The 16,094-nt window shown below is 38.5% G+C and overlaps 2 protein-coding genes across 6 annotated transcripts; both read left to right on the top strand.

Annotated features, from left to right (window-relative positions):
* Nucleotides 1-921: 921 nt before the first annotated feature.
* On the top strand, nt 922-6,564 carry LOC142545114 (E3 ubiquitin-protein ligase MBR2-like). 5 transcript variants are annotated; one of them, XM_075652086.1, is made up of 7 exons: nt 922-1,187; nt 1,352-1,395; nt 2,336-4,134; nt 5,021-5,074; nt 5,604-5,711; nt 5,870-6,013; nt 6,113-6,564. In XM_075652086.1, exons 3-7 carry the CDS (start codon nt 2,386-2,388, stop codon nt 6,242-6,244), a joined length of 2,187 nt encoding a protein of 728 aa, XP_075508201.1. In that variant the 5' UTR covers nt 922-1,187; nt 1,352-1,395; nt 2,336-2,385; the 3' UTR covers nt 6,245-6,564. The 5 variants fall into 5 exon arrangements, with proteins under 5 accessions (XP_075508201.1, XP_075508199.1, XP_075508200.1 ...); XM_075652084.1 differs by having other exon boundaries at nt 2,297-4,134; XM_075652085.1 differs by lacking the exon at nt 922-1,187 and adding an exon at nt 1,239-1,257 and having other exon boundaries at nt 2,297-4,134.
* Nucleotides 6,565-12,307: 5,743 nt separating this feature from the next.
* On the top strand, nt 12,308-14,774 carry LOC142545113 (subtilisin-like protease SBT3). The gene has a single exon (XM_075652082.1). The coding sequence runs from the start codon at nt 12,419-12,421 to the stop codon at nt 14,705-14,707; it is 2,289 nt and encodes a 762-aa protein (XP_075508197.1). The 5' UTR covers nt 12,308-12,418; the 3' UTR covers nt 14,708-14,774.
* The last annotated feature ends 1,320 nt before the right edge of the window (nt 14,775-16,094 follow it).

Raw genomic sequence — 16,094 nt, 5'->3', positions numbered from 1 at the left:
AAAATGTGATGTGAAAAATCCCACCTGTTGCCAAACATTCTTCCTTGAAAATTAGTAATTGTTGATATAATGAGTAGGTATCTTGTGAGACAGTCTCGAGACGGGTCAACCCTAACGATATTCACAATAAAAAGTAATATTTTTAGCATAAAAATAATATTTTTTTATGGATAACCCAAATAAGAGATCGTCTCACACACGTTTTTGTTTGATATAAAATGCAAAGAGAAGCCACCTCGACTAAAAGTATGTTACGAATTACATGTTCTTTAAATCTAATCAATTGTAAAATATATAGTTACTGCATTGATAAAGAACGTAAAAACGACAAATTTCTTGGTTAATAATAGTAACAAATTGTAAGATATATCGAAAAAATTTATGTTGTTAAACAACAAAAGATTTGAGATCAAGTTTTATAACAAATTAAAATACAAAAAAAAAAAAACAAAAGATACAAGATATTTAGTTTCTTGTTTTTCATGTGAAGTAAATATAAGATTTAAATATATTGAATAATTAGTATGATCTGATCTGATACCCAAGATGAGCGCATTGAGACTTGAATCGAGTACAAAAACAGCCGTGTGATGGATGGCATGGATGCATAAACAAGGGACAGGTGCTTGGCGTGAAGATTTTGAAAACCAAAGACAAAGGAAGAGCCTTTCCGCCCGTTTCCTCTCACGAGAAAGACTTGGAAACTGTGATAATTCTGAGCCCATAATTAAAGTTTTAACCTTTTCTTTATCATGGGGATTTCCCTTTTGGTTTTGGTAATATTATTAGTATTAGTATAATATTAAACAAAGTTTTCATTTTCATTAACATCACACTCTGGAAACTGCACAGATGAATCCTTCCACATTTCTGACTTTTGGTTTAATTATTTATTTATTGTGGACATTAATGAAAATTGGAAAGCTCTCTTTTTTATTGCGTTCTTGAAAAATTTTCTTGTCTACCTGTGCATAGAGGTGTGAATGTGGCCCTGTCGCCTATTGGTGGGGTGTTTTTGAGTAAATTAAAGATTACTGTCCTCGTTAATCCTTCCACCCATCTCTCAATTTCTCTTCCTTTTCACACAGCACCCACCAATTCATTCCCATCTTTTTTATCCTCATCTCATTTCAAGAAACTCTTTTTTATTCTCTCTTTCTCTCCGTCTCTAAAATTTCCTGCACAAGGTTTGGAGTTTATGTTTTATCTGTTTCGATTTGTTTTCGTTTATTCTGTGTCTGAATGTGGAAAAGAGAGGTGTGGAGGGGGAGGTTTTGATGATTGTTTGATGTTTTTGCCGTTTATACCTGCAAGAAGAAAACTTTTCTAATGGCTGTTTTGCTGTTTTCAGGTCTTGCCTTTACATCTGTTGCTCTATCTGCTGTTCTCTGGCTGGTAAAAGTTTCAGAATTTTTTATTCATGCTTGATCTTGAATGAGTCCACCATGTTAGCTCTTTTCAACGCTGTTTGTTCTTTTAATTTTTACTGGTTAAAAATTTGATCTTTCGGGTTATTTGTTCCATTTGGTTCCTGGGATTCATCCGTTGCATTGTCTTTTACGTTTCTATTTTCATTTTTCTGATGGGTTCAGCATCTTCTATTTGGGCAAATATTTTGCTAGTTTTAGAAGTTAAAGTGTCTTCTGATTCCTCTTGTGCTTTTCCCTTAGTTAGATTTGTGGTTAGGTATTCAAGGTCGAATTTTTTCCAGATTTTTTTCGAGGTGAACATTTTCCTTTCAATTCCTTCACCACTTATCTTAGTGTTCCCACCATTTCGTGATGGGCGGCTGATGAATGAGAAATTTTTTTGTAAATTAGGAGATTGTGCACCCTTTTTCTCCGATATGTTTGTAGTACTTTCAAAATGCTAAAAATGCTGCAAGCCCTCTGTACGTCCGTGCAGATTCTTAAAAAGTCATAGAAATTGTAAAGATGTTGAGAAGTTTGAAATACCCATTAGTTTGTTTGTTTCGTTCTTTTTTTTGTTGTTAGAATACTAGCACTATTAATGTTATGTTCTTGTTTGCGCTGAAAGCATTTGGCATTTATATATTTACTCAGTGATGATAATAACGGCGTTTTATGCTGATTATCAAGTGATTTCTGGTGATATGTGTTATTTTGGATAAAAAATATTGGGGGCTCAGATGTTTTTAATTTTGATTGACTTACTAGCAGATGAAACGTTCCTTTGCTGTCATTTCTAGTTCCTCATGCTATTTTTCCCTATATGTCTCTGAGTGTATTTATGTAAAGTATGTGACAAGAACTTTTCAATGTATTAATCCTTGAAGATTTGCTGAAGAACATAACTGTTGGATACCACAACACAGGTGTATTCGAACCATTTGTGTGTATTTGAAGAAATCTAACGGTAGCCCTAATGCAAGGGCAAAGGAGTTCTGTCAGTGCCGCCTTGCCTAGTTTTGATCTTGGATTATCATCAGTTCCTTCAGGCATAGATTCACAAATTTCCTGGAATAGTATGCAGACTTCTGCGCAAAATTTTGTTCCTGAGTACAGAATATCATCAAGTGACAGCAATATTTCGTATCTGCCTCATGTAAGACATGATGGCGTGAATGGCGAGTGGAGTGCCGGTAGTTCTAGTGCTGCACAGAATCAAGGCGAGCAAAATGAGGGAAAAACAGAAAATATTATCAGCACTCACACTCGAGCCACTCTCACCATAGAAGAACGTCAATTTGAACAATCTAATTTTTTTTCATTTGACATTCCTAATGCAAATCCAAATGACAATTATACTACAGATGGGTTGCTTCATGCTCGCGATTCCAGCTCGGAAGCCCTTCTGCAGGATCTTAACATGAGTTCTGGATTCGGAAGCAACGAGGATGATGATGTTGAGATAATCGAACATCGCAACACATATGCTTCTGTTGGATCGTCAAATGGTTATAGGACATCTGTTGGTGGTTCCTCGGATTCTTTGAGGTTGCCGTCTGGATTTCGTGGATGTGCAATGGAAGAGAGTGAATACGGGTCTGGTTCTTTGGATGGTCAACGAGCTTCTTGCAAGAGAAAAATATTTGAAGTGGTGGGAGAGTCTTCTGGAGCTGGGAGTTCAAATTCGTATCAGAATGTGGAAAGAAGTCAATGGACCGTACAATCTGCTCAGCTTGATGCAAGAAACAATACAATGCCAGCACAAATATCCAACAACCTTGTCATTAATAATGGATCGGAACGGTCAAATTCAAGGCTTAGGATTGATGTCGGAGAAGCAGTTTCTGCAGGTCCATTTTCTTTGAATCCCTCCAGAACTGCTGAAAATTCTCTCAGGAATTTCAGCTTGCGGTCGAACGGACGACAACGACAACGACAACGACAAGATCAAATGCCTGTAAATCCATCTTCAACAGAGGTTGAATTTGGAAGTGTAGATGGTTCATCTTCTCAGAATTCGTCGAGATTAGTTGCACACAATCGTCTATTAGATTTGAATCCATCTCCTGTGGCAGAAAATGGAAGTGTTCATGGGCAGTCAGCTCTTTTGCAAGTTCCTTTTGTTCGCCGAAATCTTCAGTCTAGGTGGAATGAAGCATCTAGCTCAAGAACCAATGGCTCATTTGCTTCCACTCCTATTTTAGGAGAGAGGGATGCTAGACTTTTTGATGAAACTGCTCAAAGAAACATTCCCATAAGCATTTCGGATCATCGCATCTTTATTCCGGATCGTGAGATGAGAAGTTCATCTCGTTATCCCATAAACTGGAACTTTGCTAGTGGGAATAACAATATAGCTGGAAATGCTGCATCTACTTCTCAGGTAGCCACATCTTCAGGGCTCGATTCTGCTTCACCTAATTGGTCTCATCGAAGATGTCCACAATATCCTCAGAGACTGTCAGAAATTGTTCGAAGATCTTTGTTATCCTCAGCAGGTACCGAATCTGGGGGTGGTCAGAGCAGTAATCTTGCCACGCGGACAAGTTCTCCAGCTACCTCACAAGAGATGCCATTTACGTTTAGACCGGGTAGTCAAGGTCAACGTATGTCGAACCAAAGGTCAGCATTGTTGGATAGACGTCGTGAAGGTGCTTTTGGAACACCTAATTCACTACGAGTTTTTGCTTCTGCTACTGAAGGAAGAACTGCTGTTATGTCTGAGGTATGCATAGACACACACACACACACACACACATATGTACATTCTTTTGCCTGCATTTGCATCTCCTTGGAGTTTTGTAATTATTTTGGTTAAATTTCAGCTTATTGGATTCGCATCATGTTTCTTGATTGAATCTTGGATTCAATAATTTCTTTTGGATTAGTGGTCCTTAAAGATGCCTTACTGTTGATTTTATTGGATCAATTGGTAATTCGAAATCCTATGTGAGGTTAAGCAATCATGTTCCTCTAGTTGAGGCTTCAATGATAAGTTGAATACTGGCTGTTTAGTTATAAGTTTGTAGTGTTATGCATTTGGATTTGCTACGAGGTCTCTGATGTCCTGACATTCAAACATAACTTCTTAGTATGAATTGGTTTGGCTAAGTGGGCCATGTGAGAATTAGATTTGTGGTGATTTGGTGTATCTCGCAAGGGAATAATCCCCAGAAGACTGTGAGCAAAACATTTGATTTTGATGGATAATCCATTTGCAGAATTTTATGTATTCTAGCATTAAGCTGGCTTATTTATTTGTTCTTGATGTTTTCATGTGCTTTCTAACACATTTGTAAACATGTGCGTAATATATTCATCGACTGCCTATGTACTCGTGCATTAATGTTTAGAACCATGCTGACCCCACTGTTTCATCTCGATGCACATGTTCGAAGATGACCCTTGGTTCTCATATGACCCCACTGTTTCATCTCGATGCACATGTTTGAAGATGACCTTTGCTTCTCATACGACCCCAATTTTTTATGCCTCACTCTTTGTTTGTCCCGGTTTTGTATCACTCAATATCCATATACTATCGAAGAAACTTTCCTGTTATTATATATAAAACGTTAAACAATTTGTTTCTGAATATAATTTATCTACAGCAGATTCGCCGAGTCTTGGATCTTATGCGAAGGGGGGAGGCGTTGAGACTAGAGGTTTGTGCTTCTGCTTTTTAACCCTCTTTTCTTCTTTTTCTTGTGCATCATGCATGACCATTCGTCGCAACCACCGGCATCTAACTATTTTCCCCCAAATGTGATGCTATAATTTTGTTGCTCAATATTTAGTTCCTTGTGCTTTCGGTACCATAAAACTTGTACATATAGTCCAATTTGATAATCCAGGATATAAAATGCACTCCTTTAGTCCCAAAATTGGACGCTTCCACTTTCTTCTTAGCATATATCATGTGTTATTTCCTAGAATATAATTTTTTTCCTTCCAGAAGTACCGTGAATGATATCGTGATGCATATTCTCTCTTTTAAAACTCTATTAGTTCAAAATGGCATTTTCAAATTGGGATGGACCGATGGAGGAAGATTATCTTCTGTACCTTTATTTTGTGTAGTTAAGGGAGGTGTGGTTCTACAGGCTTAGTTTGTATGCAGTGGTGATCAGCTGATATTTAGAGAAGCGAAATAGTTTCTTCTTTATACAATGGCTGTTTCTGTTTGTGTGCTAGGACTTGATGATCCTCGATAATTCAGTCTTTTTTGGGATGGCTGATCTACATGATCAACATGATCGACATCGTGACATGCGGTTGGATGTAGATAACATGACTTATGAGGTGAGACAAGTATTGACACTTGATGTTTAGACTGTTGTTTTGTTAAGAAGATTTGTGTTGTATTTGTATCACCAACTGTAATTCTCGATACCCAATATCAAGCGCTATTCCTCTTTTCACTTTACAAATGGCCACGAAATTTTAACACCCTCTTTCAGGAGTTATTGGCCTTGGAGGAACGGATAGGTAACGTGTGCACAGGATTGACCGAAGAGGTCATAATCAGTCGTTTAAAAGACAAGAACTATGTAACAAGCGGAGCCGAAAATCCAGCGGAAACAGAGCCTTGCAGTATATGTCGGGTATGAAAAATTGTTTACTTGAAATATCATAAATCTGCAATAAGAAAAAAAAAATCACATGGTGTTCATTTCGTTGCAATGCTGGATTATCCGATGCAGGAAGAGTACAGCGAAGGAGTCAACCTTGGAACGCTGGACTGCGGCCACGACTTTCATAAAGACTGCATCAAACAATGGCTCCTGCTAAAAAATTTGTGCCCCATTTGTAAAACAACGGGATTGAAAACGTGAGACATGGCTGACCATTTTGGCCATTGTTTTGTTCCTTGGATCTTGAATTATTATAGCCATGGATGCTCGTGACTTAAACGAAGCTCATATAAGTTATGAACTTCACTTTTTTTAAAAAAAAATATTTCTTTTTCCCCGTAATTATACATTTTGCTACCTTCCTGAAATCTCGAGTTCTTTCATCTGGAGGATTAGTTGTATCCTTCCACGTGGAAGATAAACGATGTTAAAAGTTAATACTCATTCGTAGTCAATCATTGGATTACATGTTGGAGATTTAAGTTTTCTTTGGTCGTATATATCCGACGTTGATTCTTTCTTGCATGGTTTTTTTCTAACCCAATCTTTGAATTTTTGTTCTTACATTTATTGGAAACTAGTAAATATCAAGTGAGTTGCATTTGAGAAATTTTTTTTTTCATTTGGTGTTTTAGTGAACATTCTTCTAGTATACGTCTTTATATTTCGATGACAAAAAAAGAGTTTCTCGTATGTTATATTGTTTTTTCAAAAAAAAATTAATTGAACATAGTAACAACAGAAAAAATTTAACACACACATGACATAATGTTAGTTATATTTATGAAATCTTCTGGTTAACATAAACATGACATAATATCTGAGTTGGTTGAGTAGGTGAGTGCTCGATTTCTTTTGCAAACGTTTTTTCGGGCGAGTCTGTCGCACATACATTGTCTAGTACGGTTTACTTTGCTAGCATAGTTTGCAGGCTATTGAGTTAGTCTAGAGATTTACCTAATACACACTTAATAGTATGGAGATTTACTTAATACACACTTAATGGTGCAGCTGTGGGTTGTCATGTGATAAAAAAATTACAGGAAGTTGAACCAACTATCTATTTTAAAGATTAAATAGTTCATTTGTTAATACTATCTCTATTTATACTATGAATCAAAGGCTCATGGACCGGGTGTTCAGAGCGCATATAGGAAAAAATGTTGAAGTATATGTGGACGAAATCCTCCCCTAAAGATTGGCTGGAAGGATCACCGCCCTAGCCTGATTCATAGCTAGGTCGGCTAACCGGAGCTTCCCCTTCTTCAAGGTGTTCCCAAAGACAATATTTTGAGTGGAACAAACAAAGTGAAGAGGCCTTCCAGGAATTGAAATCATATTTGAAAGAACTATTCGTTCTCAACAAACCGGTCCGAGAGGAAGAGATGCTGGTCTACTTGCCAGTTACTCCCCGGGCCACCAGCTTGGTCCTGGTCAAAAGAGAAGAAACAACCCATCAGCCAGTTTACTTTGTCAGTTATGCACTGAGAAGGCCCAAGCTAAATTACACAACTCATGAGAAACTGGCCTTGGCTATGGTCATTACAGCGAGGAAATTAAGGTCTTATCTCATGTCACACCCATAACAATCCTGACCAACAGTGCCCTAGGAAAAATCGCAGTACACCCAGACGCCTCAGGAAGATTGATCAAGTGGGTAACCGAGCTCAGTGAATATGACATCAAGTATGAATCCCGAACAGCAATAAAAGCGCAAGCCCTGGCCGATTTCCAGGCATAAACTGTACAGCTAGAACAAGAGGAATAGTGGAAGATTTTCATAGACGGATCTTCTTTCCAGATAGAAAGCGGGCTCGGCATTGTGCTCGTCTCCCCATGGGAAGAAAAGACTAGAATTTCGGTCTTGTTGGATTTCAGAGCATCGAAAAATGAAGCAAAGTATGAGGCGCTCTTGCTTGGACTCAAACCAGCCCTCAATCTGGAAATTTCCCATGCTGTCTTATACTCAGATTCCAAACTAACCGTCCAACAAAGTAATGGGAAGTTCGACGTGAAGGGTGATAAAATGATCAATATGCCCGAGCGCTGGAAAAAGCCAAGGAAGGATTCTCCAAACTCATCCTAGGGTTGATACCCAGGGCAGATAATCAGAAAGCAGATCGACTGGCCAAATTGGCCAGTGCTCTGGACCAAGCATCCGAGCCCGACTCGATGGGCCGTCTCAACTCGAACAGTTGGATGACGTAATTGCCGAGGTGGCAAAAAGAGATTGAAGATATGATATCCACCAATATCTAAACCATGCCAGATTGTTTGGAGAAGAAAAAACAGCAAAATAAATAAAAAGAAGGGCTCTCCAATTTGTAATGGTTGAGGACATCTTGTTCAAGAGGTCCTTCTCCCGGCCACTCCTGAAATGTCCGGGAGAAACATAAGCTAATTACGTCCTTATGAAATACATGAGAGATGCTGTGGAAACCACCTAGGAAGTATGACCCTTGCCTGTAAAACATTACTGGATGGATTTTTCTAGCCAACTTTGAAGAAACATGCCTCCGCCCTAGTCAAAGCTTTCATAAACATGCCAACCTACAAAAAAAGCCAGAAGAACTCATTAAGGCGGTCGTGGCATCATGTCCGTTCGATCAATGAGAGCATGTACATTATTGGGTCCTTCCTAATGGGCTAGGACAAAGGAGGTTCCTGTTGGTCGCAAATTGACTACTTTTCCAAGTGGGTGGAGGCCGAGCCACTAGCGAGGATTACAAAAAATGAAGCCTTGAAATTCCCGTGGAAAAATGTCGTATGCCGATGTGGAATACCTCGAAGACTCATTTCTGACAATGGAAGACAGTTCTGCGATCAAAAGTTAGCGCCTGGTGTGAAAAAATGAAAATTCAACAGCTATTTACATATGTGGCCTACCCTCAAGGCAATGAACAAGTTGAGGTCACTAACAGGTCAATAGTACAGGCGTTGGAAGCTCGGCTAGACGAGGCACAGGGCAGCTGGGCAGATGAGCTCCCAAGCTTACTCTGGTCTTACCGAACCACAGCCCGGACTGCGACCAAAGAAACACCCTACAGTATGTTGTATGGAACGTAAGCATTGCTGCCTGCCGAGATTGGACAAGAAAGTGCTCGGATTATGGGGTATGGCCGGACAAGAAAGTCCGAAACCTACAGCAGTGCTGCCTGCCGATATTATAAAAGAAAGTGCTCGGGATTCTCGCTCCCATCCCTCATTTCCTCGATTTCTAAGGGCTTAGAGGAGCCTGGCTCGAATCTAGGGGGTTCGGACTCACTTGTAGGGGACAAGGCTTCGTCTAGGTAGTCTAATAGCTCTTGGATATTGAACTCATCAAGGGAAGACATCTTAAAACCTAAAACACCAAGTTAGAGTGAATGAACTTACTGAAGAAAGGGTCGGATTTTAAGGGCTTGGGTATGAAGTTGGCTGGTCGGGATTTTGCTTGAAATTTCTGCAGAGTAACAGCTCGGGCTTGAGTAAAGTAAGAATATGGTACGGGAACCCATATTTATAGAGAACAAGGGGGCCAAGATAGTCGTCCGATCAACCAAAATCAAGGGTCGGAATTTTCTTGGGCAGGCGTATCAACACCTCGGGAACCGAGCTAGCAAAGAATCTTGGCCATCTGTTTGTTCGTTACACGGATCGACTCCAGGACTGTCTGATGTGCCACGCAAGAACGAAGAAACACCTTTCGAAAAAAAAGTTGAGAAAAAGAGAAGAATACTAGAAGAAAGGCTTAGAGTCCGACTAGATTTTTAAGTCTAAACTTCATACATATTTTAGACTAAATAAGGGGAGGTACTATTGATGCCCCTAGATTTGGTACACCTGGGCGGATCGAGACCATCTCAAAACAATTCATAGCCCATAATTCTGAGCCCATATCAATAATCCAAGCCCACAACCCCCAGCACTGTCAGGAATCCGAGCCTACTAAGGGGTCGGCAATTCTGAGCCCGGAGGTGACTGAAGGTTAGGAGGATGTTCTCGTTAAATAGATAAGAGTCCCGCCAAATGCGGGATTCGGATCGATCTAATCAAGATATGGCAAGAGTGTTAGCCGCCATGGAGGTACAGTCCTAGTGTTTGAAGTCTCCTATCTCAAGTAGGACTCGCAGGAGTCTTACTCTGGCAAGATATCTGATCTCTTTCCTCTATAAATACCAGATATGTGCTACGATTACATACACATTCTCTTGCTCACTTAACATCAATAATATATTTCTCTATGCTTTAAGTTTGCTCTCCGGACCGACTTAAGCATTGGAGGGGCCGTGTCGAAAAACTCTCTGACGCCCCCTAATCCTATTTTTTTTATGTGCAGAGCCAGAATTCCTACCCGACCCAATCACCTATGAAGATTTGAAAACCTGTTCTGCAGACAGAACCGAGGTAAAATTTTGGTACCATCATCGTTGTTTATCCTCTCAATCTCTCATCAAGAATAGAAAGTAAAAAAGCGATTACAGGATGTAAGTGCAAGACTCAATGCTCTCAAATATCCGCAGAAGAATTGTTCTGTATATTTTTCCTCCGGCCCTTTTGTCCACCTTTATATGAGCTAATCCGCCCACTGCACTCGAGCCTTGACTTCAGTTAACGGCAGTTACTCAAGGCAACTTGAGTGACTCGATTCTCTGTAGAAACTCCACTAGTCTCCTTGTGCACCGTTGATGACTTCCATATTAATAGGTGATCCAACTCCATCAGTTGTCATGAATATATTTTTACTCGAGGTAACATCAAATTTTTTTTTTTTTTTCAATTTTCTGCCTGTATATAATATATATATATATATATATATATATATATATATATATATATATACTAAACAAGATGCAATAATTTCTACTATACACTAATTTAAGCTTGAAAAGTATTATTTTGAATTCTGATTTTTTTTGTCATGTGTAGAAAATTCGTTATAAGTTCGGAAAATTTTCAGTTTTCGTAGGAATTGGAGCATTACATGCATGAATTTTTCATTTTTGCTTCAAGTATATGGAGTTTAAACTTAAACAGACAAAAACATCCTCAAAAGTTTAGATCTTCCTTTTTTTCTTGGGGATATTTTAATATTTGGATCTGGTTCTTCCCCAGTGTAACATAAGGCCGATGGCTACACTACAAGTTTCTACAATTCCGCCCTAATCTAAAATAATATTTAAATCATAATATCTACGGATAACTATTTGTCTTAACGTTGGTTGAGGAATTGTTAATTTTTGTATCATCAATAATTCGTTATGTACAATTGATATTTGCTAGCTATTCCATGAATCCAATAATTTTTTTTTTTTATTGCGCTTGGAACTGTATCTATTTAACAAATTATTAATGGCATTTTTTTTTTTTTTTGGAAAAAATCAAATTAATTGTGCATGCCACATAATGATTATGAAAATAGAAGCAAAAGGAAAAGCTTACTAGGTGTACTTTTACAGCAAATAATGCAAGATTTTTCAAGATTTAGGGACCCTCCATTAATTTGATGTATAAATCATTTGGTAGATCACATGTAAATCTTAAAAAAATTATAGATTTAAAATAATCGTCCAATATTCAAGTTTGAAAAAAGTATGAGTAGGTTTTTTGTGAGACGGTCTCACGAATCTTTATATATGAGACGAGTCAACTCTACTGATATTCACAATAAAAAGTAATACTCTTAGCATAAAAAGTAATACTTTTTCATGGATGACCCAAATAAAAGATTTGTCTCACAAAATACGATCAGTGAGACCGTCTCACACAAGTTTTTGCCAAAAAATATATTAATAGATCAATGTGAGGTGAATATGTTTCTTGTTTCTGTTGGTGGTGCCACTGTCACATATTTGATGTTTGAAACTATTGTATTTCTCTACCTTTCTTGACTATAGCTACCCTATTTGGAATGAAGTCTATGCACCACCGACACTTGTAGAATAATATATGCTGATTTTTTTTACTACATGGGGGAAGTGGTCGGAAAGAAAATTTTAAGATGATATCATTTTACCTCAATATTTTCGAAAAATAAATGAAATTTATCCACATACAATGGGATTCTCCTTCACGGTTAGCAGAGTAGTTGCATTTTTTTTTTTGCAAAGATGGAGTTAATATTTGGATTCAAGAACATGATCGAACTTTGGCCGAAGTAACTTTCATGTCCCTTTCAGCTAGTTTATCGCGAGTTGTGGTGCAATTATGGTAGACGTTGACAGATTGAATTTGATGAATTAAATAATGGAGAAATGACTCAGAAAATCAGATAAGATATGATAATAGATAAAAATATTGAACAAAAGTAGGAAAAACAATTCTAGAGTCGCCTGCACTTTGACAGACGAACAAAATCAATGGCGTTTGTGTAACAATTTTATTCAAAAACAAAAAATGGACCTGCTTCGATCAGTTTTTCTGATTTTGTTCTCTTGGTGTCTTTTGTTTCATCATGTTTGTCAATCTTCGGCGCAAAGATCTACGTACATTGTCCATATGGACAAGTCCTCCATGCCTAAGGCATTTTCCAGTCACCATTATTGGTACTCTTCCATACTTGAATCGGTCAAATCATTGAACGGAAACGGACTGGGGCCGAAGCATGTTTATACATACGACAATGCGTTCCATGGATTCAGTGCAGTGGTGTCGAAAGATGAATTGGAAGCTTTGAGGAAGTCACCTGGATTCCTTTCAGCTTATGAAGATGGTATTGTCACGCCAGACACTACGCATACCTATAAGTTCCTGTCTCTCAACACTGTTTCCGGGCTGTGGCCCGCATCTGAGTATGGGGAAGATGCTATCATTGGTGTCGTTGACAGTGGCGTTTGGCCTGAAAGCCCGAGTTTTAAAGATAATGGGATGACTGAGATTCCAGCAAAATGGAAGGGAAAATGTCAAGAAGGGGAAGAATTCAATTCATCGTTGTGCAACAAGAAACTCATCGGAGCACAATATTTCAATGCCGGAGTTCGAGCTGCGAATCCGGGGGTCACTATTACTATGAATTCTGCTAGGGACGACGATGGTCACGGCACGCATGTTGGATCCACTGCGGCCGGTAATTTTGTGGATGGTGTCTCGTTCTTTGGTTATGCTCCAGGGACAGCAAGAGGGGTTGCTCCAAGAGCTAGGTTGGCGGCTTATAAGGTCCTTTGGAATGAGGGCAGTTTGGAATCTGATGCTCTTGCTGGGATTGATCAGGCTGTGGCTGATGGGGTCGATGTGCTTTCGATTTCTTTGAGTTATAGAAATACAGATTTGTACGAGAACCCGATTGCCATTGCGGGCTTTGGGGCTCGAGAGAAGGGAATTCTTGTGTCTGTCTCAGCTGGAAACCGAGGCCCGAGTACAGCAACTTTGCTTGAGGGGATTCCATGGGCTTTTGTGGTGGCATCAGGAACTGTGGATCGGTGGTTTGCCGGAACCTTAACTCTTGGAAACGGGAAAAGGATCACGGGATGGACTATGTTCCCTCTGCGAGCTGTGGTTAGAAACTTGCCTCTAGTTTACAATTCGACCTTATCCGCCTGCAACTCTACCGAATTGCTTGCTGAAGCTCCCAACGATAGCATAATTGTATGCAATCAAACCGATGAAACCACGGATTTCTTTTTCTTAATGAGGTATCTGACCCAGTCTAATGTCCGAGCAGCAATCATCATATCTGAAGATACCAGTATACTCCGATCCATTTCTTTTCCTCATCCAGGAGTGGTGATCACCCCGAAAGAAGCACAAGTTGTGATCAAATATGCAAAAAACAACGATACAGCGAGAGCAACCATTGATTTCCAACAAACTCTTATCGGGACAGAGCCGAGAGCTGCTCCGGCACTGTCAGCGTCTTCGTCCAGAGGCCCTGCACGAAGCTATCCTGGAATCTTGAAACCTGACATAACTGCACCTGGAGTGTTGATTTTAGCAGCAAATAATCCCAATGTTATCGGGCCACAAGTCGGGAACAGTGTCTTCTTGTCCACAGACTACACTCTCATGTCCGGAACTTCGATGGCATGTCCTCACATTTCCGGAATATCTGCGCTTCTAATTGCTGCGCACCCAGAGTGGAGCCCTGCCGCGGTTCAGTCCGCCATGATGACCACAGCAAATCCGTTTGATAATACTGGAGAACCAATTAAGGACATGGGCTTTGATGATCGAGTCGCAACGCCTCTTGGCATAGGAGCAGGGCAAGTTGATCCAAACCGAGCACTTGATCCAGGTCTTGTTTACGATGCCACCCCCCAAGACTACGTCAATCTTGTCTGCTCAATGAATTTCACTCTAGAACAAACTAAAACCATCATAAGATCAAGCTACAACTGTTCGAATCCGTCATCTGATCTGAATTACCCGTCTTTCATGGCTCTATACGAGGTGCAAGATAAAACATCCAGATTAACCCGGAAATTCAAGAGAACTGTGACAAATGTCGGGACCGGTGCAGCCACATACATCTATAAGTTGGAAACACCACAGGGTTCAACGATCACGGTTTCGCCGGAAACTCTTGTGTTTCGGAAGAAAAACGAGAAGCAGAGCTATACACTAACGATTCGTTACCGGAGTAGTAGTGATTCTAAGGTCACGTATGGTTCAATCACTTGGGTTGAAGTGAATGGCAAACGTACGGTGAGAAGTCCCATTGTGGTATCTCCAGGGGTGAACAATGACTAGTTTCTGGGAATTGTGAAATATCAAGTTAATAGTCCCTAATGTATTTTATCCTCCCTTGTTTCGATCATTGAAGTTTTGAATACTCGACTGTTCTTGCTTGTTTCACATACACCATATCAATCTGTTTCAGAATTTCAGAACCTGATAAAAAAATAGATAAATTGGACAATTTTTTAAGAAACAAAAGACGTTCTTTATTGTAAGACGGATCAACTTAATGATACTTTTTTACATAAAAAATTATAATTTTTTATGGTGACTCAAATAAAATATTTTTAATATAAAATTCATCCATGAGACCGACTTCCAAGAGTTTTTGTACAAATTCTTAAGTAATATTATATTTACAAAAGTTATAATCATTTACTAAAACGTTGCAAGTAAACTAACATTTTAAAAAATTAATTTATTTGAAATCATTAACTGAAATTCAAATAATTATGTTATCCATTTTTTTTCAATTTGTTATCCCATTATACAAAATTTTATTATACTACTACCCAATGAACCAACCGGCTACCACCCGCGCTTGAGTTTCATGCAGTCATGCCAAAAAAATTTTGTTTCAAGTATAATCTATAAACAAAATAATAGTGATAATTTTTGTATTAGTAAAAAAAATGTAGCATGGCGAACTTAAAAGACTAATTTAATTATATATATATATATATATATATATATATATATATATATGTATGCAAATTTTCCCTTTTTAGGATGCAATTATAAATTATAATACTCATAACTATGATCAAAAGACATTTTATTCGAAATTAAGATGGTGAGATAGACCCTCATATTGACGTGGCTCCTCTCATTTGTTTAGTAGTAGGTCTCTTGTGAGACGGTCTCATGAATCTTTATCAATGAGATGGGTCAACCCTACCGATATTTACAATAAAAAGTAGTACTCTTAGCATAAAAAGTAATACTTTTCATGGATGACCCAAATAAGAGATCAGTCTCACAAAATACGACCGTGAGATCGTCTCACACAAGTTTTTACCATTGTTGAGATCTTTGTTATACAATAAGATGGAAACTTTATTCAAAATACACAAACAAACAAAAAAGACTAAACTCCAAATAAATTATATTTGACAGGACGGCTATTCTATCCTTTTTATTGACGTAGTATTCGTTATCTGGAACCAGGACGGCACAAATGTTAGAGTGAAGTTTTTAATGTCAAATAGTTGAAAAGAAAGAACCAAAGATTAACCAAAGATGTGTCTATAAATAGTGTATTGCTTCATTCAACGTGTCCAACCATATATTCGAGAAAATGAAGTTTTCATGTGAAAACTCGAAAATTTTCGTCAAATCGTGCAAGGAAAATTTTATGCAAGGACGTGTTTTGAGGATTTTTATTGGACAGGAGCAAATA

Source organism: Primulina tabacum, chromosome 5 (genome assembly GCF_025594145.1).
Source record: "Primulina tabacum isolate GXHZ01 chromosome 5, ASM2559414v2, whole genome shotgun sequence".
Lineage (NCBI taxonomy): Eukaryota > Viridiplantae > Streptophyta > Magnoliopsida > Lamiales > Gesneriaceae > Primulina > Primulina tabacum.
Note: the sequence above shows the minus strand (reverse complement) of the source record. Positions and strands in the feature narration are given on the sequence as shown.